General features: G+C 44.4%; 1 protein-coding gene across 2 annotated transcripts in view; it reads right to left on the bottom strand.

Moving 5' to 3' along the window:
* The window catches only part of RASGRF1 (Ras protein specific guanine nucleotide releasing factor 1), a 168,580-nt gene that overhangs the window by 38,371 nt on the left and 106,305 nt on the right, over window positions 1–23,904 (bottom strand). For both annotated transcript variants that reach the window (XM_073618247.1, XM_073618248.1), the window contains exons 16-20: window positions 18,957–19,082; window positions 14,775–14,945; window positions 9,071–9,177; window positions 5,418–5,530; window positions 1,969–2,029 (exon numbers count right to left, since the gene is read on the bottom strand). In XM_073618247.1, coding sequence (XP_073474348.1) covers window positions 1,969–2,029; window positions 5,418–5,530; window positions 9,071–9,177; window positions 14,775–14,945; window positions 18,957–19,082 — 578 coding nt within the window. The remainder of the gene's footprint in view (window positions 1–1,968; window positions 2,030–5,417; window positions 5,531–9,070; window positions 9,178–14,774; window positions 14,946–18,956; window positions 19,083–23,904) is intronic.

Below are 23,904 nucleotides of genomic sequence, written 5' to 3'. Positions count from 1 at the left end.
ATTTTGTTTGGATACAACGTCAGGCGACCGCGCAATTATCTGGTAAAGCGACGCAGTGCCGTATCACAAAAAATGAGAGTGCGCATTTTGCTTTTCTTTTTTCTACCTAAAACACACTGATGCCAATTTAAAAAAAAATAAAAAAAAATCCTGCCCAAAAGATACTGAACTTTGACCAAAACACTAATCCTGGCAAGCCTTGATCTAGGTATTTTTCTTTATTTTTTATTGTTTCTACACATATTTTTTTTCCCCTCTGCAAGGAAAGAGAAAGATACATTGTATCTTACCCCTCCATTCACAGAGAGAGAAAAACAGGGGGTGGGCTTCACAGTGACTGATCACTGTGGTATATAGTATATGGAAAAAATTGCCTTTTCAGTCATATTGTACTATTTTAAAAAAACAAATATTTATTTATTACAAATTATGAATGAAAAAGAATAGGACAAGAATAAAAAAAAAACATTTACATGGGTGAATGTGATTTAAAAACGATCAGAGGCTACCACAGCGATCGGGTGACCTGGAATCGGGAGTTCCGGGTCCCAATCGTTAGCACGGGGCCCTCTGTGAGACCTCAGTCACTGTGCTGGGAGCGCGCTGTGTGGTGCGCTCCCAGCACAAAGGGAGATACGCATACAGTAAAACCTCGGATTGCGAGTAACGCGGTTTAAGAGCATTTCACAATACGAGCTCGTTTTGCGAGCGTTGTCTCGCAGGACGAGCAGGATTCAAGCCTCTGGAGTATGCAGTACCGCATTTGGCCAGAGGAGCGGGGGCACCGGTGACGTTCTGAGACACTTGGAGCCACTCGGAGACACTCTGTTTTTCAGAGTGTATCCGGCGCCCCCCCACCTCTGGCCACATTTGGTACTGCATACACTGGCAGTGACACTGGAACTAATAATCTGAGTTAAAATAGCTACAGGAAAGTGATAATCTCTGGGGGGGGGGGGGCTGCCCTAGCCACAATATCTACTCTATTCTCTGTGGCTTACTATCATCTTTCAAGCCTCCCGACCCTTTAAAGCGGTTGTATACCCGCAAACTAAAAAACAAAAACCTGTAAGGCAAAGGCATAATGAGCTAATATGCACTGCATACTAGCTCATTATGGAATACTTACCTTAGAACGAGGTCCCCGCATCGCATCCCGGTCAACACCGAGGGAGCTGACATTTTCCCCTCTGCGTTTCTTTCAGGTTGGCGGCTCTGGCGCTGTGAGTGGCCGGAGCTGTGATGACGTCACTGAGTTTCCTGGCAGGGAGCGGCGCGATACGCCGGTCCTTCACTGCGCATGCGCCGCTGACCTCAGTGGCTGCATGCAGGGTGAATATCTCCTAAACCGTATAGGTTTAGGAGATATTAATTTTACCTACAGGTAAGCCCTATTATAGGCCTTATTATAGGCTTACCTGTAGGTAAAAATGTCAAAAAGGGGTAATACAACCACTTTAAGGGGTTTAGGAGGCCAGGAGGTAGGATGATGTTTAGGATCATGTGACCGCTGCGATTGGCTGTCACGGCAGTCACATGATCGGAAAAGCTCCTGATCTCAAGCAGCGATCGTGAGCATTCTGTTAGCCGCCGGTAGCTGTTTCCGGGAGTGCGCAGGCTCTCGGCACAGCTGTATGAATGCAAATATGCGGCTGCTCAGCGCCAAGGCCCACCCGCCAAGAGGCCGCATATTTTCTGTGGGCACACAGGAGTTAAGAAGCCCAGCATAGGCAACAATTGTCACCCCCATCCTAAAGTTCTTCTCTGTGGCCAGGCCCAACGCATTTTTGACTTTTCATGAGACACCGGAAATGCCGACACCGCTCAGCTCTGGTTACTGAAGTTTTTTTTTTTTTTTTATGAGACCATATACGTGTGTCTTGGTAAAAAAAAAAAACATGTAAAGTCCAAGCCAGAAGACATGTTACCTATATGGGAGAACCGGAATGACTTACTGGCGTTACTTACCATATGCTCAATCTCTTCCAGGGTGACCTGGCTGTCCCCGGGGTCCTCCTGTGTCAATGTGCTAAAGATACAAAGTACCAATAATAAGTCTAATTATTCCCATTCATTGTGACATCATAGTAGTTACATAGTAGGCGAGGTTGAAAAAAGACACAAGTCCATCAAGTCCAACCTATGTGTGATTATGTGTCAGTATTACATTGTATATTCCTGTATGTTGCGTTCATTCAGGTGATTATCTAATAGTTTCTTGAAACTATCGATGCTCCCCGCTGAGACCACCGCCTGTGGAAGGGAATTCCACATCCTTGCCGCTCTATCATACAGCGCAACATTACTGTACTGTGCAGTATGAAGGCGCCACACTACTGACAGCCCGGTCTGTGGTAATAGTGGGAAGGGGCCTCAGCTCCCCCTAAGACACAACTGACGCATTTCGCCCCGTGAACCGTGTCAGGGGGCCTGGCTTAGGAGGAACAGAGGCTGAGGCTGCTTCCGACTATTGTCACAGACTGGGATGTCCGTAGTGCGGCGCCTTCATACTGAATGTTATTATGTTTCCCGGGAGAACAGTGGTGCTTGCAGTTATCTGTGCGATTACTGTACTGTATACAATCGTTCTGAATATGAAGCGCAGGAGACGTAGAAGTTTAATCCAGCCATAGCTTCTCTAATGTGGGAGTCTCCCAACTACAGCCCGCGGGTAACATCCGGCCAGCCATACCCTAGGCATTTTTTAAATAAATTGGACCATATAGTAACCTCCTTTATTTGGGCGGGCTCCACACCCAGAGTAGCTAAATCTACTCTTCACCTACAGCTTATGCGAGGCGGGCTGGCTCTACCATGCTTTCAAATGTACTATTGGGCAGCAGTATTGGTAACTGTTAGATGGTGGTTTGCTCAAGTGAAGAATAACCCTGCAGTGGTATTGGAAGCTGCCCTTCTGGGCTCCTAATCTGAACTGAGTAACTTGGTATTTTCGGGGGACCCCTGATCGATTGCCAATATTACGATACCTATGGGTACCTCTCTTTAAGTATGGAGGCAAGTGGGGGTATATCTAAAAAGCTACTAACCTCTGGTCCCTCTAAACCCCTCTCTGGGCAAACCCCAAGATTCCTCATTTTAGAAACATACACGACCCGTTTATCTGGGCCAATTATGGCGTTAAAACGTTGAGAGATATTGTCCATCAGGGTCAGCTACACACCTTCCATAGGCTTAGGGCCATGCATAACCTACCTAACAAGATGTTCTTCTGCTAATGGTCTCTTATGGTGGTTGGCAGTCAGAGTATCACATATACCCAGTAGTAGTGCTAGCAGTGGATCGAGGGGTACTATGAAACCTCCACCTCGCCCATCTCAGCAGCCGATTTTCCCTAGAAGGTCTGGAATCTGGATTAGAGGACAAGATCAAACCATATGGATAAATGTACCCACTTCAGTCTGACATTTAGGGCAGAGCGAATCAACGAGGGGATAGATGACAGATAATCTGAGGAGAATAATATGCTCTATGCAAAAATGTAAGTTGCACCCACCTGCCTCTTGCTGAGATCATAAGTGGGATATATTGTTGGATACCCTCCTCCCAGTCCTCCTAAATCAAGAAGGGGACATCCTGACCCCACAGTTGACACAGCTGTGACACTTTGGAGGTATCTGTCTGAGCCAGACGTGTGTAGAGGGGTTTCTCCAAGTTGGAGAAGAGTGTGTCCTTCTCCAAGTTGGAAAACATGCTGCCCGAGCCCAATTTACACTTCCAGTGGAGATGGAGTCTCACGAAGTTGAGCGCCTGCTAATAGCAGATGCTCAACTTCGAGAAACTCCATCTCCACTGGAAGTGTAAATTGGGCGCCGTGCAGCATGTTTTCCAACTTGGAGAAGGACACACTCTTCTCCAACTTGGAGAAACCCCTCTACACACGTCTGGCTCAGACAGATACCTCCAAAGTGTCACAGCTGTGTCAACTGTGGGGTCCGGATGTCCCCTTCTTGATTTAGGAGGACTGGGAGGAGGGTATCCAACAATATATCCCACTTATGATCTCAGCAAGAGGCAGGTGGGTGCAACTTACATTTTTGCATAGAGCATATTATTCTCCTCAGGTTATCTGTCATCTATCCCCTCATTGATTCGCTCTGCCCTAAATGTCAGACTGAAGTGGGTACATTTATCCATATGGTTTGATCTTGTCCTCTAATCCAGATTCCAGACCTTCTAGGGAAAATCGGCTGCTGAGATGGGCGAGGTGGAGGTTTCATAGTACCCCTCGATCCACTGCTAGCACTACTACTGGGTATATGTGATACTCTGACTGCCAACCACCATAAGAGACCATTTCTGTTCTACACAATGTACTATGCTAGAAAGACTATCCTGGTGCAGTGGAAACTCCCCCCACACATGGATGTAAGGGGGGACTCTGCTGGACACACATGGATGTAAGGGGGGACTCTGCTGGACACACATGGATGTAAGGGGGTGGGGATCATATAGGTATAAGAGGGCACTCTAGATGTAAAGGGGGGGTGCGCTCTGTTGGACACACACACAGTAGCAGTGTAGTAGTGGTGTAGTAGCGGTGTAGTAAAGAGGTAGCAGTGGTGTAGTAACAGTGTGGTAGAGAGGTAGTAGTAGTGTAGTAGTGGTGTACTAGCGGTGTGGTAGAGAGGTAGTAGTGGTGTAATAGCGGTGTGGCAGAGAGGTAGTAGTAGCGGTGTGGTAGAGAGGTAACAGTAGTGTAGTAGTGGTGTAGTAGCGTTGTGGTAGAGAGGTAGTAGTAGTGGTGAAGTAGCGGTGTGGTAGCGAGGTAGTAGTAGTGTAGTAGTGGTGTAGTAGCGGTGTGGTAGAGAGGTAGTAGTGGTGTAGTAGCGGTGTGGTAGCAAGGTAGTAGTAGTGTAATAGTGGTGTAGTAGTGGTGAAGTAGCGGTGTAGTAGCGAGGTAGTAGTAGTGGTGTAGTAGCGGTGTGGTAGAGAGGTAGTAGTGGTGTAGTAGCGGTGTGGTAGCAAGGTAGTAGTAGTGTAATAGTGGTGTAGTAGTGGTGAAGTAGCGGTGTAGTAGCGAGGTAGTAGTAGTGGTGTAGTAGCGGTGTGGTAGAGAGGTAGTAGTGGTGTAGTAGCAAGGTAGTAGTAGTGTAGTAGTGGTGTAGTAGCGGTGTGGTAGTAGTAGTGGTGTCTACTACAGTGATTTTCAGCTTCATGGGGCATTAGCCAGGTATGGTATATACATAGTTGGTCTGAGCTGGAACAATGTAACCATGTATAAAATATCCAAACCTGAAATTCTTTTTAAGAAGTAACCAGCACTGTGAATAATGTCATACAGACAGTATAAGGCCTGTAGTAGTAAGTTTCATTACACATTATACACTGTAGGTTTATATAGGATGAACGGCATCGAGTGTTCATGTATATATTATATATATATGTGAATGTCTCACCGGATAATGTTGGCTGCGGCCTTCCTCTCCTGTGCCAGCAGCTCCGGGTTGTGGATGACTTCCTCCAGGAAACAGATCACTTTACTCTTTAGCTGTAGATTTGTCTCAAAATCCTGGAACACAAACAGAACATCGAACGTTTGCTTTACTTCAACCTTGCATACATAACATTTCGTGCCAATGTGTTCTGCAATACCTTTTTACACACTTACGTTTTAAAGCATAAAAGGAACATGAACAGCTGATTCCGACAACTCTGTGGGGAGCATTTATAAAAAATAAAATTCACATAGCCATTCATCCAGTAAATCTTCATGTACATTTGCTCTGTGCGAATTGGGTAAAAATGATTGTTCTTAAGGCTATGTTCTCTTCCGAACAAATGTTCTTTTATTATGTGCAGTAGCAAAATACCAGATAATGGCCACTAGATGGAGCTGAGAAGCATAGGAAATGCACGGATCTTTGTAACAAGAGATACAATGTAACAATTCTAGAGAACACTAGAGGAAATGACCAAATAGGTGTAAATAACATTCCAGTGGAAGACACCTGTAAGAGAAGAGCTATATAGTGGTGCCTCCTTTGACCTGCACCTCTATAACACGGACGTGCGGTGAGGTGAGAGGCTGGTGAGGCACTGGCTAGTATCAGAGCCAGATACACACAGGTTACATACGCCGCGATCGTTAGAGCAAGAACAATAATTCCAGCACTAGACCTCTGTAACTCAAAACATGGAACCTGTAAACAAAATTTAAAGCGTCTCCTATGGAGATTTGTAAGTACTGAAATGTGGCGCCATTCCACAAGTGTGCGCAATTTTAAAGCGTGACATGTTAGGTATCCATTTACTCGGGGTAACATCATCTTTCACATTATATAAAAAAATTGGGTTATCTTTAGTGTTTCTTTTTTTTATATTCATGAAACTGTCCCCCCCCCCCCCCCCCAAAAAAAAAAACACGTTTGAAAAATTGCTGTGCAAATACAGTGTAACATAAAAAGTTGCAATGACCACCATTTTATTCCCTAGGGGTCTGCTAAAACAATATATATATATAAAATATTTGGTAATTTTGAGTAATTTTCTAGCAAAAAATGATTATTACATTTAGGAGAGAAGTGTCAGAATTGGCCTGGGGTGGCAAGGGCTTAATTACCATAAGTAATATACAAATAATTATTATATATTGTTTTTAAGGTAATTTACTATATTTTCAAAATCTGTACTTAAGCAGGTGGCTTAACGGACAGATTATTGAAGTTTGAGGTTATAACTTCCAATCAGAAATTTCACAGTAAATAAATAAATAATAAATTATCATGTTATAACATATACATATATGATTTAGCTTGTACCTTTTCAGCAGGCAGCAGATTTTCATTCTCCCTCTTAACTGTGTGAGAAAAACACAGGATTGTGGGTAAATCTTATACCCATAAACCTAGATTTTTCCTTCTAGATAAGAGGGCTGGGCTGGAAGGAAGCATTTGCCTTTTAGACACTCCTTCTTCTATGACACTGCAGTGAGAGGCGTGCCTCCACTGCAGCATTTTTATTGGACAGCTGGGACTAATGGTGCTTTACCATTGGTCCAAGGCTCCAAGCTGTCCATTGAGCTCAGTGCCTCTGACAAGAAGTGAGGAGAGGCACTGTGAGCTCATCCACTCTGCTGCAAAAAGAGTGTGCCGGCTTGTATTTAAACTGGCCTTTCTGTATGTAGCTGCTGACAGGCTGCACAAGGACCCCCGTATCTCCAGAACCATAGATAATAGAAGCCCCGTATCTCCAGAACCATACATAATAGAAGCCCCATATCTACAGAACCATACATAATAGAAGCCCCGTATCTCCAGAACCATACATAATAGAAGCCCCGTATCTCCAGAACCATAGATAATAGAAGCCCCGTATCTCCAGAACCATACATAATAGAAGCCCCATATCTACAGAACCATACATAATAGAAGCCCCATATCTCCAGAACCATACATAATAGAAGCCCCGTATCTCTAGAACCATAGATAATAGAAGCCCCGTATCTCCAGAACCATACATAATAGAAGCCCCGTATCTCCAGAACCATGCATAATAGAAGCCCCGTATCTCCAGAACCATACATAATAGAAGCCCCGTATCTCTAGAACCATAGATAATAGAAGCCCCGTATCTCCAGAACCATACATAATAGAAGCCCCGTATCTCTAGAACCATAGATAATAGAAGCCCCGTATCTCCAGAACCATACATAATAGAAGCCCCGTATCTCCAGAACCATGCATAATAGAAGCCCCGTATCTCCAGAACCATACATAATAGAAGCCCCGTATCTCCAGAACCATAGATAATAGAAGCCCCGTATCTACAGAACCATACATAATAGAAGCCCCGTATCTCCAGAACCATACATAATAGAAGCCCCGTATCTCCAGAACCATAGATAATAGAAGCCCTGTATCTCCAGAACCATACATAATAGAAGCCCCATATCTCCAGAACCATACATAATAGAAGCCCCGTATCTCTAGAACCATAGATAATAGAAGCCCCGTATCTCCAGAACCATACATAATAGAAGCCCCGTATCTCCAGAACCATGCATAATAGAAGCCCCGTATCTCCAGAACCATACATAATAGAAGCCCCGTATCTCCAGAACCATACATAATAGAAGCCCCGTATCTCCAGAACCATACATAATAGAAGCCCTGTATCTCCAGAACCATATTTCGTAGGAGCCCAAAAATTTTACCAGTGGTGGGGTAGGATTTAGGCTACCTAAATTTGGGGTCTCTTTGTTTTTTTTTTTAATGTTCATGGCCTCCCCTGAATGCACATCCCCGCTCCATAAGATACTTTGGCATTGGACACATCAGGAGTGATGGATGCCTGTGTCCCCTGCCGTGTGCTGTGGCTCCTTCATCCAACTCCTAAGTTACTGCAGGTCTTGTGATTTAGAGGTTGGAGAAGCAATAAAAAAAAAATTCACAGAGTAGGTCGCAGGCATCCATAACTCCCGAGGTGTCCAATGCCAAAGGGTCCTATAGAGGCTGCAGACCTGGAAAGCAATGAAGGGGGAGGGGATGCCGACTGCCAGCGAGAGGACTATTATACCTCTTCTATCACAGTGACCTGCTTTTGGAAATTTGTTAAACAACTGATAGGGTCACTTTGAGGCTGGGCTCACACTAGTGCGTCCCAATTTTGTGAGAAAAAATACACTTAGGTGAATTTAAAAAGACAAAAGCACAATATATAACCCAATTTTTTCATAATATATGCAAGATGATGTTACGCTGAGTAAATAGATACCCAACATGTCATGCTTTAAAAGTGCGCACTCACATAGTGTACACCAGTGGTTCTCAACCTTGCCCTCAGGTACCCCCAACAGGCCATGTTTTCTTTATTTTGCACAGGTGGTTTAAATCAGAGTCAATGGCTTGGTATTTTGGACATCTACTGTATTTTATCTAAGAGAAATTCCTAAAACATGGCCTGTTGGGGGTACTTGAGGACTGAGGTTGAGAACCACTGGTGTTCACCTCTAAGAATAAACAGTGGATTAAATCATAGCAAAATATTGTATCAGGTTCAATGTATGACATGACATCATACAAAAGGCCAAATGATTTCCAGTGCTGATTACCTGAGCGTGTTTGGACACCCAGTGTCTCAGGACGTTCAGCACGCGGTTTGTGGCGGCCCTTCTGATTACAAATTCCTTGTCTCCGTTCCTCTGATCCGATGGAAACCCTGAAATATAAAAGGATTACGTGTTACATAATTGTATATCATGGATATGGAAATGAAGACCGTACAGATTATATGGGGGAAATGATAGAAATACTTTATTGTTAGGCATTTTGCGTTCCAAAATGGCGTAAATGACATGTCCTGATAGTCACTTAGGGTGGGACTATTGGGACGCGTCACTTCCGCCATTTTGGAACACAGGTGGAGCGCAAACCGGCGTTCCCAAGCTAAATGAATGCTGTGAAACATCTTGCAACATTTTAAGTGTGATTTTAACATTATTTTAATAAAATTTGGATATACTGCACCATGAGAGGTTTTTCCTTTTACCTCCCTCTCTGAGCGAAGTTCTGTTATGAGAATTTGAAGGTGCAGGAGCGCCGATACCGAGGATCCGGTCTGAGATGTTCCCTTAAGATATAAAGCAGTGGATAATGCAAGTGGACCACCAGATACCTAATGCTGTTTTTGACTACCTGTAATGGGGGTCAAAAGGTTCCGATGAGTGAGCCGTGTGCGAATATGTCAGTGAAGAGGAGGCACTGATTATCATTGTCGGTGTGGAGTTACTGTGGTCATGTGGTGTCTTTTGTATTCACTTTAAATTTTTTAAGGCAGACATTATAATTATATTGATTGTTTTGAACACATTTCACTGGAGAATGTGCGCTTTATGTATACAGTATGATTATACATTTGTGGGAGTGAGAGCGAGGTTAATAATCATTCAGTGGTTTACAAGTATTGGGGAGGGGGCTGAGGGGAGAGCTGCACACTTAAGGGTTTTTACCTTCATGCATGAAATGCATCCTTTAGAACCACTTTAAGGCCACATAGGACCTTACATACTCTCTTTAGAGAAATTCCAACAACTGTTCTACTGGATTGCTTTTTCATCATCTCCAGGACATGAGCCACCCCCCCTGTCCAGTTTACCCTTCCTTCCCATTTTACTGCCCCCACTTTCCTCTTCTTTGAGCCACTCCCTTTCCCAGTCTAACCTTCTTCTCCTCCCATTCCCTTCTTACTGCCCCCACTTTCCTCTTCTCTGAGCCACTCCCTTTCCCAGTCTGCCCTTCCCATTCCTGTTTTACTGCCCCCACTTCCCTCTTCTCTGAGCCACTCCCCTGCCCAGTCTACCCTTCCCTCCCTTCCCATTCTCTTTTTACTGCCTCCACTTCCCTCTTCTCTGAGCCACTCCCCTGCCCAGTCTACCCTTCCTTCCCATTCCCTTTTTACTGACCCCACTTAATTCTTCTATGAGCCACTCCCCTGCCCAGTTAGACATCAAAGAAATTCTGGACAGCCGCACTCCAAAAATATTTGCCTTTATTCAATAAGGTGTCATCCAAAATACAGGTCACAGCAAAATGGTATAGAAGCTATGACTAAGCACTCCTTGTAGTGCGAAACACGTAAGCTTTGTTCCATTTTGCTGTGACCTGTATTTTGGATGACACCTTATTGAATAAAGGCAAATATTTTTGGAGTGCGGCTGTCCAGAATTTCTTTGATGTCTAACTGCCATAGCATTGCCAGCACCTGGACTTCTAGACTGAAGGAGATGCCTTTTACCTGGATCTGACCCACCTGGAGTGGTGATACTCTCTCTCCACTCCTCTGCCCAGTCTTCCCTTCCCACTCCAGTTTTACTGCCCCCACTTCCATCTTCTCTGAGTCACTCCCCTGCCCAGTCTACCCTTCCCTCCCTTCCCATTCTCTTTTTGCTGCCTTCATGTCACGGAACGTCCCACACTCCGCTTGAGTGCTTCCGTCATATACCACTTCCTCCCAGTCTGTATACAGATATCAGATATTCCAACCTCTCTGAGCACCAAGACAAGGCGACACTTGCTTGTTGCTACCATGAACTCACTTTATTCAGAACCAGAATACAGTCTTATATACAGGAGAAAATATTACTCTAACAATACAAACGTAACCTAATTAACCTAATTAACATGAGCTAATTAACTAATCCTTTATACAGCCTAGGTGATTGAGACATGACCTATTGCCCAGACTGAGTTAATTATCACAGGACACCTTATCACAATAGCAGCAGCTCCAATAGGAGTCATCCCATCTCCTACATTGTATAGAGGACAATGTGATCAGCTCATTCAATTAACATAAACACAGGTAATTGGAGTTGATGACACCAGCATCTCCTCACAGGATGTGTCCCAACAGTATAATTCAGTCTTATCATTCTAATATGGCATATAAAGGGTTTCCAGAGTCTGTGTGTTTTGGGGGGACATGGAGCTGAATCCAAAGTAACACCAACCCCAGGGTCCCCAGGCATACAGCTCACAGAGAGAACCCTTCCCCCAAATGCTAGGGCCCATAATCAAAAGGCAACAGGCTTTCATTCAGTCCTCTCCAACAGCCTCTGTCCCGGCTAGGTCTTTCACATTTCTCCCCTTTTGGCAGGAGACTAACACAGGAGGAGACCCCAGACGGGTTGACTCCGAAGTTAGTCAGTAGTTCCAGTCCTCTACTGCCTGTACCCACACAGTACCCCAAATAAATTATTCCAAACAGAGTATTACTCACCCAGCCAACCTCTGCCTCTCTCAGAGAACATATCTGCCGCTGGGGAGAGGCCTGGACTGGCCCTTCTCCCTGGAGTCCTTTCTGCCGCTGGAGAGAAGACAGGGGGACTGAGCTCACTCCATCCTGCTGTTGGGGATCTGGGCCAACTGCCCAGCATCCCTGGGGTATACAGGTGGGAACTGAAGCCCCATCCACCGACACCAGATCAAGCTGCAGTTGTGAGGTGATGACTGCATTCACTCCTTGGATCCTGATCTGCAGATCGCGATAGACTGCCACCTCCTCAACTTGGGCCTCCACAATTGCTGCAGGTGTGGGGCAGAGGTTTTGGACCCTCTGTCCAGTTGCCAGCACTTCTGCTGGGGATTTGCTAGGTGGTTCCTCCTCTACAGAAACGTCTATCAAATCCTCAGTCTCTAGAATTGCTAAAAGTGTGGGACAAAGGTCTTGGACTCTCTGTTCAGTTACCAGATCTTCAGCTGGAGAAGTTTGTTGTAACTCCATAGATGCTGCTGGCAGAAAATCACATGTCCCTGTCAGTGTTGTGGGAGAAAGGCCGACTACCTCTTCTCTCAAGAAGGCCGAAGCCACTGTTGGTGCTGGGCAGAGCACAGTGAACTTTGGCCCTGATAGCAGCTCTTCTGCTGGAGGCTCATCAGGTTGTTCTTCCTCAGCAGAAAAGTCTATCAAATCCCATGTCTCTATAACTGGTGTCTGTGGATAGAGGTTCACCATCTCCTGTCCGTGGAACTCAGAAGATGCCATCAGTGCTGAGCAGAGTGCAATGAAGTTTGGCCCTAATCCCAACTCTTCTGCTGGGGGCTCACCCGATGGTTCTTCCTCAGCAGAAAAGTCTATCAAATCCCCTGTCTCTGCAACTGGTGTCTGGGGATGGAGGTTCACCATCTCCTGTCCATGGAATCCAGAAGATGCTATCAGTGCTGGGCAGAGGTTAGCAGAGCTCTGCCCTGTTGTCAGCACTTCAGGTTTGGGGATGGCAATCTCCAGATTTTCCACTGCAGATTCTCTGGCATGCTGCTGGACAGGCACATTCCTCCATCCAAGATCATCCCATGCAGAAACAGGATAATCAAGGTCAGTCAGCACTTGCTGCATCTGCCATAAGACCTCCACCTCCATACCTCCACCTCCTTACTCTGCCACATTGCCGACTCTTCAGCTAGGATTTCAGAGTTGTCAGCTGGTATTTCCTGATAGTCCCAGGCAAAGGGAGCCCAGCCCTGGCACTGAGCAATGTCTAGCAGCCGTCTGTAGGCGATCTCTAGCTCCCATTCCTGAACGGCCAGAAACTCCAAATCTTCCTGTGCCCAGTGCACTTCCGAAATGTTCAGTAGCCCTTCTCTGAAATCCATGATTTCGTCCACTCGCCACTCCAAATCACTCCCAAAGTTAGAGTCCCCTGTCAGCTTCACATACAACAGTCCCAAGCCGCCGTAGCTTAAGCCTTCCGTTGGGCTGTCATCCGCTATCCAGGCACATGCTTGGGATACATGCCACCGGAGGGCTCTGTAGCTCTCATCCAGCTTTATCTCTGCCCAGACGAGCCTGCTTAATTCAGCTGTCTGCTTCTTGTGTGGTTTTTCTCCCAAAAACCGCACCCGCAGTCCGTACTGCGACCAGTACCTTTCCTCGATGGAGGGGAGAACTTTTCCCTGGTGTCGCTGCTCACGGCCTAGCGCTTCCTTCCAGAGTTTGCAGCGAATAGAACCACACCATCCCAGCAGGACCTGCTCTGACACTGGTTCTCTGTGCTGTATCTGCATCTCTCGCAACCTCCTTCTGAATTCCTCATCCATGGCGGCTGGTATCTGTACCTCTCCTCTCCTGCTATCTGGACCTTGGATCCAGATGGAAGTTTGGATGTCCCAGACTGCAGGAAGCTTTCCCGCTGCTTGCCACCAATGTCACGGAACGTCCCACACTCCGCTTGAGTGCTTCCGTCATATACCACTTCCTCCCAGTCTGTATACAGATATCAGATATTCCAACCTCTCTGAGCACCAAGACAAGGTGACACTTGCTTGTTGCTACCATGAACTCACTTTATTCAGAACCAGAATACAGTCTTATATACAGGAGAAAATATTACTCTAACAATACAAACGTAACCTAATTAACCTAATTAACATGAGCTAATTAACTAATCCTTTATACAGCCTAGGTGATTGAGACATGACCTATTGCCCAGACTGAGTTAATTATCACAGGACACCTTATCACAATAGCAGCAGCTCCAATAGGAGTCGTCCCATCTCCTACATTGTATAGAGGACAATGTGATCAGCTCATTCAATTAACATAAACACAGGTAATTGGAGTTGATGACACCAGCATCTCCTCACAGGATGTGTCCCAACAGTATAATTCAGTCTTATCATTCTAATATGGCATATAAAGGGTTTCCAGAGTCTGTGTGTTTTGGGGGGACATGGAGCTGAATCCAAAGTAACACCAACCCCAGGGTCCCCAGGCATACAGCTCACAGAGAGCACCCTTCCCCCAAATGCTAGGGCCCATAATCAAAAGGCAACAGGCTTGCATTCAGTCCTCTCCAACAGCCTCTGTCCTGGCTAGGTCTTTCACACTCCACTTCCCACTTCTCTGAGCCACTCCCCTACCCAGTCTAACCTTCCTTCCCCTCCCATTCCCTTCTTACTGCCCCCACTTCCCTCTTCTCTGAGCCACTCCCTTTCCCAGTCTACCCTTCCTTCCCTTCTCATTCCCTTTTTACTGCTCCCACTTCTCTCTTCTCTGAGCCCTACCCCGTTTCCAACAAACCAAATCCAACCACAATAACTAAGCATCCCCACCTATATCCCCTCTTCTTAGAGGTCCTTGACAGGTTCATCTATTCCCGTAGATTCTATACTCCGGTACTTTTACCATTGCACACCTGAGACGTACACTAGCGACTTATAGGTGCTCGGATTCTAGAACGCCATGACCGTAAATGCGTGACATGACCAACTGGAAATTGTGACTCATTGCGCCTCCTGGAAATGTCTATTTGCTCCTACCTGCTGTTGCTAAAGACATTCGTCTGTACGTCTCCTTGGTGGGAGTACCCTCGTTAGCTCCGGCAGTTGCGATGGCAAAGGCGGAGGCTGCTGATAGGTTGCTGCGGCTACTGTCGTGCTCTCGGCAGGATGTCATCACAATGCCGTTATTATAGGAGAAGAGTGTAAAATCTGTAATAAAATTTGGAATGTAAATACAATATGTTCAATACCCACATCATGTTTCTGCAGTTTAGGGGCCGATTCACAGCATAGAAACGCAGCCTGGATGCGTTCCGGATGTGTTTCTAGATACAGGGTTATAACACACAAAAGAAAGAGCTCCACTCTAAGTGCAGCATGTCTCAATAAAAGCAAATTTATTAAGACAAATGGCAACTCACATTGAGGGAATGTAAAAATGCTTGTCAGACCCGCATGAGGGTCGGGGTGGCCATGGCTCATTAAGATGTCAAGAGTCCTGGGGATCCACTGCTCCACTCGGGTAAGGGACCGCCAGGGATCATTGTGTTTCCGGGAGCTAGGAAGCTTCCCGGAGTGGGTCTGACAAGCGCTTTTCCATTCCCTCAATGCGAGTTGCCATTTGTCCTAATAAACTTGTTTTTAATGTTACATGCTACACTTAGAGTGGCGCTCTTTGTTTGTTTCACTACTGCAGAGATTCCTTCACATCTTCCAGGAGCTGCCTTCCAAGTGCTGTCTTTATCTCAACAATGCATTTGCTGGTCCAATTGTATCTGCTTTGACTTACAGACTCAGTGATTACCCATTGTTTGCGCCATCTTTACTACAGATACAGAGTATGAATTTGCACACAGGGGACCTGGAAAACAGGCATGTAGCAAATAACAGTCTATGGCAGGCAGGGTCGGTGAAGGCAACCTAACAAAGAAACAAAAATCTTAAAGCTGAATTTCAGAAGTTCATCAACTTTGCAAAAAGTGCAGGCACACTATGAGTTATGTCCAATTAGGTGCCTGTCACCTCCGGGACTTATCTCTATTAATTGAATGTGACGTGTTCATTACATGGTAAGGATTCACTACAGCCGTGATAGGAGAAAAGCACGCGGATCAGCAATGCCTGCCCTCTTCCCTCTGTTGTCCATTCACAGAAGCCTTTATATGTTGTGAATGAGTTCACATAATACAAAGGCTTCTGTGAATGGGCAGAATGAGGAGAGGGGCGGGCATAGCAGCTCCAGCAACTCTGCTTTTGAAGGAACAGAGACCACAGTGAGAAGCATCGGAGCTCCAAAAGTTATCTTCCTGTAGTACAATAAACATGTCTGATGTGAAAAATAGAAAAAAAATCTACAAGGTGGCAGGGCACCTCATTGGACTTAACTCATGGTACGCCTGCAGTTTTTACAAAGTAGCTGAATTCCTGGAATTCGACTTTAAGACTGAAGCAGGGTGAAGGCTGGAGTTCATGGGGTTGCTGGGAATAGGGAATTACTAGAGTAGGGAGCAATCTGGAGGACATGGGGTCACAATGGGGGCAGATTGTGAGCAGGGGAGCACATGATCACTGAAGCATGAGGCAGAATGGAGTCTATGGGGTCACAGGAGCTGGGAACACAGGACACCATGGAGAAGACAGTGGGAGGCATTAGGAAACACATGGGAAGACTAGGGAACATTGGGGGTCCAACTCCTAGCATGTTGGTGTATTATTCCAAACCGGAGTGAAAGGTCAGCTACCCAGACCAGCTATAAGACAATTATTTTTTTGTTTTAATTTTTATTTTTCACAATCCTTGACAATAAAACACAACATAACTATACAAAATGCACTTTTTTTTCCTTTTTTTACAGTGTTAGTTTAAAAAAAAATAAGTGTTACTGCAAATAAAAACTGTGCATTGTATTCTGTAGTTTGTCCAGGTTTAGAATGACACTAAAATAATTCTGGTACAAAGCATTGCGGAGTTAGTTACCTTATTTTTTTCATGGGACAGGTGTAAATTTATGTTAAATGTATAAAAATATTAACAAACAAAATAAAATCAAACGTTAAATGATAAATAGGTGATAAAATAGAAAAAAAAAAAAAATCTGCAGTAAAATAGTTGAAGGGAAAAGGAGAATAAGGCGTTAATGAGGGCTCATTAGAATAAACAAATAAATGAAGGTTTAATAAGAGGTTAAATAGAGGAACATTTTATTAAAACAAACTTTTTTTTTTTTTTACTTGTCAAGTTGCTTTACAGTGGTAGTAAATGCTGAAAAATAATTAAAAAAAAAAAAGTTTGGTCCCCCTGCAAGGTAATGTCATAATGTGCTAGTATGGATCGCATACTAGCACATTGTGAGAGACTTACCTTAAAATGAAGCCCTCCAGCGGCGTGCTGTCACTGCTGGCAGGGCTTCCATCTTCCTTCCAGGTTTACAGGCTCCGGCCGTTTGAATGGCAAGCCGCGATGACCTCACTCCGGCGCATGTGAGCAAGAGTCACAGGTGCGGCTGCTGCTCACTGGAATATCTCCTAAACTGTGCACGTTTAGGAGATATTCATTTTACCTACAGGTAAGCTTTATTATAAACTTACCTAAAGGTAAAAGTAGCAGATACGAGTTTACTATCACTTTAAAGTGGTAGTAAACCGCATAAAAAAAAAAAAAAAAAAAAAAATCATCTGTTTAAGTTATAATGTGCTGGTCTAAATCACATAGCACATTATGACAGACGTACCTGAAAACTAAGCCCTCCGGTGGTGTGCTGTCACTGCTAACAACGCTTCCTTCTTCACCCGGTCTCCCTTTCAGGTTTGCAGGCTTCGGCTCTCTGATTGGCCCAGCCGGGGATAACGTCACTCATGTGTACGTGCGTGGGAATTGCTATTTATGGCACAGCTCTGAAGAAACGGCACGGGTATGCCATTCCTTCAGAGCGAATGCGCCGGCGACGTCACCGGCTGCATCTAAAGTAGATATCTCCTAAACGGCGCATGTTTAGGAGATATTTCGTGTACCTATAGGTAAGCCTTATTATAGGCTTACCTATATGTAAAAATCATACATGGGAGTTTACTCCCACTTTAACATCATTTGCAGATCTAAGTTCATTCCTTTGATCTGCAATGAATGAACAGAAAGATACAAAAGCAACAATACGTTACATTGTATCTTTCTTTATTCCCGTCTGCGCAAGTGTTATTTATAAACACCGAGTCAGACTGCTTTTTTACAAGCTGGAGCTGCAGAAACCTTCTCTGAGTATACAGTGATCCCGGCTTTGATTAAAGTGGTTGTAAAGGTGTTTTTTTTTTTTGTTAAAATAAAACAACTTCTCTATATTTACCTGCTCTGTGCAATGGAATTGCACAGAGCGGCCCTGAACCTCCCATTCTTGGATGCCCCACCTGTGCTCCTGGCTCCTCCTCTCTGTCCAGTGCCCCCACAGGCAGCCACTATAATCGCACTGATGCGTGTTCGCTCCCGAGCCCCGCTGCTGTGTCCATTGATAAAGACAGCAGGACTCAGCCCTGCCCCCACTCCCTCGTCACAGGCTTTGATTGACAGCAGCAGGAGCCAATGGCTCTCGGTGCCCCAGCGAAGCGAGTAAGATCCAGACAAAGCGGAGAGAAGAGCTGCAGATGTGCACAGCGCTGGATCAAATGAGGGCTCAGGTAAGTAAAAGGGGGGGGTGGGGTGAGGGGGGGGATGCTGATGCCTAAGCAATTCTTACCTTAATGCAAGGAATGCATTAAGGTAAAAAATGTTTAGGCTTTAGAACCACTTTAATCAAAGCCAACAATTATTGTATACTGGGAGGGGGGTTCCAGAAGCAGGGCAGAGAGACTGGACGTGTGTAGCACGTCCTGTGTACAACAATGACATTTTTTTTGGTTGTGTGTAGCACGCCCAAAGTCTGGAACTAGTTAAGCTTGTATGCGCATAAACGCAGGTGTATGAGCATAAATATATTTTCAATGCCTAGAATACATTATTTTGGCCAGTAGAATGCATTCATACTCAACACCATATACCCATAAATGTGGGTACATAGGCAACATTAGAGGCATTTTTTTGTTGCCATGTTCCGGTAGAAAAAAAAATGCATATTTGGGGCATCAATCCATACACCCATGTGCATGAGGCCTTAAACTATCCATAAGTAGAGTGTGCTGAATGAACTTTTTTCATAAGTTGCAGAAGTGTACGGGAAGCGGTTTACTCACCAGCAGAGTTTCGGCCACGCTGAGAGATTGGCGTAGTTGGCGAGCGAGTTGGAGATGTGTCAGTCTCAGCTTCATCACTTTGTGTCTGCTCAGTGTCTGACTCTGCTCGGCAGGAACTCTCTGAATCTGTGAAACGGAAACAGAAAACAATATCTGGATTACAACATGAACCCCGGACTTTGTTTCCATAAGTGCTTATAACCCTCCTCCAGGGCATAAACCAATATTAATCTCTATGTACTATATGATGATGTACAAGGGGAAAATAATAAACAAGTCTTATTGTAATCTCTCTTGTACCATAATGTAAAAGCTCCATAAACTAACTGGCACTTGGGGCCACAACTAGAAAAAAAATTACAACCTTGGGCCACAGGAACCCTGTAGTAGTAGTAGTGGTAGTAGTAGTAGTAGAAGTAGTAGTATAGTACACAGAGCCGTATATCCAGATGTGTAGCAAAATCTGAATAGGGGCCCCTCACATCTCATTTAAAAAAAAAACATTTATTGGCCAGTTTCAACCCTTGAGCTGCTATCCAAATCATAACTCCAGGTCAATGCTAAATACATGAGCAAAGGAAAGACGGCGACTCTGACAAAACACATAGGGCGGAGCTTAGTACTGTGATGTCATTACATAACCAGAAGTGTCCTCCAACACTTACTGGATACCGAACTGAAGAGAAAGTGATCAGTGGTGTTCCTTATTGGCTATTCTTTTATGGAAGTCTGAGCCCTGGAGTGGTTACCGTTATATCATGCAATATATGACTTCTCTATAATTTGAGTCTCATATTTCTGGTTAGCTCTTTGTTGTGCTGTCAAGGTGGTGAAGATTCACTCGGAGTGTGTGTGTGTGTGTGTGTGTGTGTGTGTGTGTGTGTGTGTGTGTGTGTGTGTGTGGGGGTGGGGGGGTGGGGGGGGTGGTTGGCCTTTGCAGCGCTGTAATGCCCTGTACACACGGTCGGATTTTCCGACGGAAAATGTGTGATAGGACCTTGTTGTCGGAAATTCCGACCGTGTGTGGGCTCCATCACACATTTTCCATCGGAATTTCCGACACACAAAGTTTGAGAGCAGGCTATAAAATTTTCCGACAACAAAATCCGTTGTCGGAAATTCCGCTTGTGTATACACAAATCTGACCGCAAAGTGCCACGCATGCTCAGAATAAATTAAGAGACGAAAGCTATTGGCTACTGCCCCATTTATAGTCCCGACGTACGTGTTTTACGTCACCGTGTTTAGAACGATCGGATTTTCCGACAACTTTGTGTGACCGTGTGTATGCAAGACAAGTTTGAGCCAACATCCGTCGGAAAAAATCCATGGATTTTGTTGTCGGAATGTCCGATCAATGTCCGACTGTGTGTACAGGGCATAAGAGTGATCAGATGATTTTACAAGACAGCTGCAGCCATGATCCTGGTATACCCACTTGCAAGTGACCAATCATCACCGCTTCTGGATTCATCTGTCACAGGACTTTCCTCCATCTCCTTTGCGTAAAGCTGTCCCAGCCACTTACCCCAGTCCCAGGCTCCCCAAAGGAATGGGAGATCTCAGGAACTTCCACGGCAGCCCTTCAAAGCACTGTAAAAGTGATTGGGTGGTTGTAAAACCACCCTGGTCACTTTTACAAAACAGCCGATCCCTGGCTGAAAAAACAGTACCAAGATCATAGCTACAACTGCAGCCATAATCTTGTAATAACCACTTGCTCACAGGACGTTCTACTACATTATTAAAGCGAAGTTCCACCCTTTTTTTTTAAAGTTCCTATGTTGCCAATCCCCCTCTGGTGTACAGTGCTAAATGGAATTTTTTTTTATATTTCTGGGCGGCACTTCCTGTCCCGGCCGCCTAGGCGATGATGTCATTAGGCGATTCCCATTGACTCCTGGGATATCGGCATCATCTATCCCAGGAGTCTTCGGGAAGCTCAATAACAAAATCCCGCAGTATTTGTAGATTGGAAATTAAGTTATCAAGAGGAACCTGGCCCCATTTTGGACGATTTGGATCTGCCGGGAGGAAGTGCAGCCTTGGTGTTCCACTGCAGTGGAGTCTTTTTTATTCTTCTGCAGGATCCTTTATTTTTCCATTGCAATAATTGATTATCAAGAACACTGGGACATACAGGATCCATTACTACATGAAGTAAGTACCATTGTTCGTCCTTCTTGCAAATAGCCACTAATATATGTACATACATGCCTGGAATGTCTTTAGTTAGATTTCATGCTGACCACATGCTCCATGCCCTCCCATGTGGGTGGGGCCTATGTGGTCATGTTTTGGATGGTACATTTATTAGATTTAATGATATGATTTCCAATGAGTACCGTTCATATCTGTGCAACATCAAGTCGCAGCGACTTCAAAGTAGTCCCTGCACTACTTTGGTCCGACTTTGATGCGACTTGAGGTCCATAGACCTCAAGATTACACAGACATTGCTTCAAGTCACGTTGAAGTTGCGTCAAAGTCGCAGCAAAATCACATCAAAGTTGCAGGACTTTTAGGTTGTACAAGTGTGAAAGGGGCCTTAGTCGTAATTTAGTCAACTAACGGGTTTAGTTAAATTGTACAAAGAGAAAGAAAATGAGAGGGGACTTTAAAGTCACCAATGTAGCCACAAAGTGGTATCAAATATAGAAAAGTTTTATTTATACATACAGTTTAAAAATTGATGTAAAGATAAAAGAACATGCATACAAAGCACATGTTGCATACAAACAGAAGAAAGATTGCTGTAAAAGAAGTCTGCCCTACATTGGCATGTCTCTAGTTTTGAAAGATATCAAGGCAGGATATAATCCTAAGGGCCTACGTATTCAAATCTTTCCCAATATCCCAAACTTTCTGATGATCTAAAGAAAAGTTGGGAGGACAATTTGACGTCATGTTCTAGGAATATGATGGTACTCCTCATTAAGGATTACAAAGAACAAATGGAGCATCTCAATATTGAGATACAACAAACCAACAATTCTTTAAATGGATTTAGATCTCATAATAAGTTTGAGGAACTCAACTCTAAATTTAATTTAGAATTGGAAACTTACAATAGACAGATTTTAATTAATAAAGACAAAAAATATTAGAGAGGGATAGAAGAGCATTTGTCGGCCAAAACGCATACAATTGGGAAGCAACACGTAGAAAATGTCATAATATACAGTCAACAGAAATGTCTCTAAGATCTAATCGTGCTGACTCAAATATTCATTCCCTGTCTGACTCCTCCTCTGCTTCACAGGTTTCGTCACGGAGCAACAAATCCAAAGCCTTTCGCAAACGTCAAGAGTGCACACCAAGTAACAATTCTGATAATCTGCACAAGAAGCGCACTATGGAATCTGAATTACCTTCACAACTCTCAGCCACGGTGTCAGGTGACATTTCTGGTGGTGGTCATTCACTAGCCATGCCTGCTGCTGGGCCCCAAGCATCTGGGGAATCCCAAGCCTTACCTCATCCCTCCACATTAGGAGCTACTGCTCGAATACCGACTTTGTATCCTATTTTTACTCCCTCTCCCAGTTCCCCCACTCCACACATCCCTTTAGATCCCCATCGTCTCAAACCAGGCAAGGGGATAGACTCTTAGGTCATCGACCCTCCTTCGATCATAAAACAGGATTGAAGGTAATCAATTTATCTTCTCATTCTTTGTCGTTGGAGGAGATGCAGGTCCTCTCCCTAGGTCTGAGTTTCTGTCCCACGGCTGAGATTGATAAATTTACAGCTTAATGTTTGACAAATCCTCTGAGCCAGGACCTGAACACAAGCTATCTATGCGAGAAAGTAGAGCCCTTCATGATTTGACACTCCTACACGAGGAAAGTCACTGCATCCAGTCTTCCGAATCCATTGAGTCGGACACCTCGGTGGACTTAATTGATCAAATTGACCTTAAATCATTGCTCTCAGATACTAAGATAAATGTCCCGCCTCCTGAACAAATTACATTGAAGGAGAAATCTCAAAAATTTCCCTCTATTCAATCTAACCCCAGTGTGTCTCTGCCTTTATTAAATGTGTTACCAAAGCAATCAAAGGGATACCTAGTCGTGGAGCTGTTGACGTTAATCTGTCTACAGAACATCGCCAGGCCCTATTGGAATTACAAAAAAACTCATCATTTATAATCAAACCCACTGACAAGGGGGGGAAACACGGTGGTCATAGACCAAACCAATTATTGTAGGATGTGTATGGACATCTTAAACAATAAAGAATGGTACCACCCAATATCTGAATCACGAATAGAGGAACTCAATCAAACTTTTTGGTCCCTGATCACCCATGCCCTTGAAGGTGGAGTCATCTCTAAGGACACTATGGACTTCATGTACAAGTTTCCAAAAATTCACGCGTTTTACGCGTTACCTAAAATCCACAAATTTCAAAAGAAAAAAGAAAACCTTGGTAGGCCCATTATTTCCGGCAACTCCAATTTCACTGAAAATGCTAGTAAGTGGGTTGACACTTTTTTGCAACCGTTTGTTGTACACTTGTCATCACACGTCAAGGATACAATCCATTTTTTGCAACTAATTGAGGACTTGAATGTCCCACCCAATGCAATATTGGTTGCCATTGATGTAGAAAGTCTCTATTGTTCTATCCAACATTCAAGAGGCATCCGTGTTGTCAAAAACTTTTTTGACCAAAGCATCCAACATCCTAAAGCTACTTACAATTTGGTGTTGTGGATACTAGATTTTGTCTTAAGACACAACGTTTTTGTGTGCAAAGACTCCCACTTTCTCCAGGTGCATGGCGTAGCGATGGGGACTTGTTGTGCCCCATCCTACGCCAATATGTACCTGGGGAAGTGGGAGCGTTACTTTTTACTTTCAGAAAACACCTGCAAATTTTCTTCATGGATCTTGACTTGGTTAGGATACATAGATGATATCTTTTTAATTTGGGACGGTCC

This window comes from Aquarana catesbeiana, linkage group LG03 (assembly GCF_042186555.1).
Source record: "Aquarana catesbeiana isolate 2022-GZ linkage group LG03, ASM4218655v1, whole genome shotgun sequence".
In the NCBI taxonomy this organism is placed as follows: Eukaryota; Metazoa; Chordata; class Amphibia; order Anura; family Ranidae; genus Aquarana; species Aquarana catesbeiana.
Note: the sequence above shows the minus strand (reverse complement) of the source record. Positions and strands in the feature narration are given on the sequence as shown.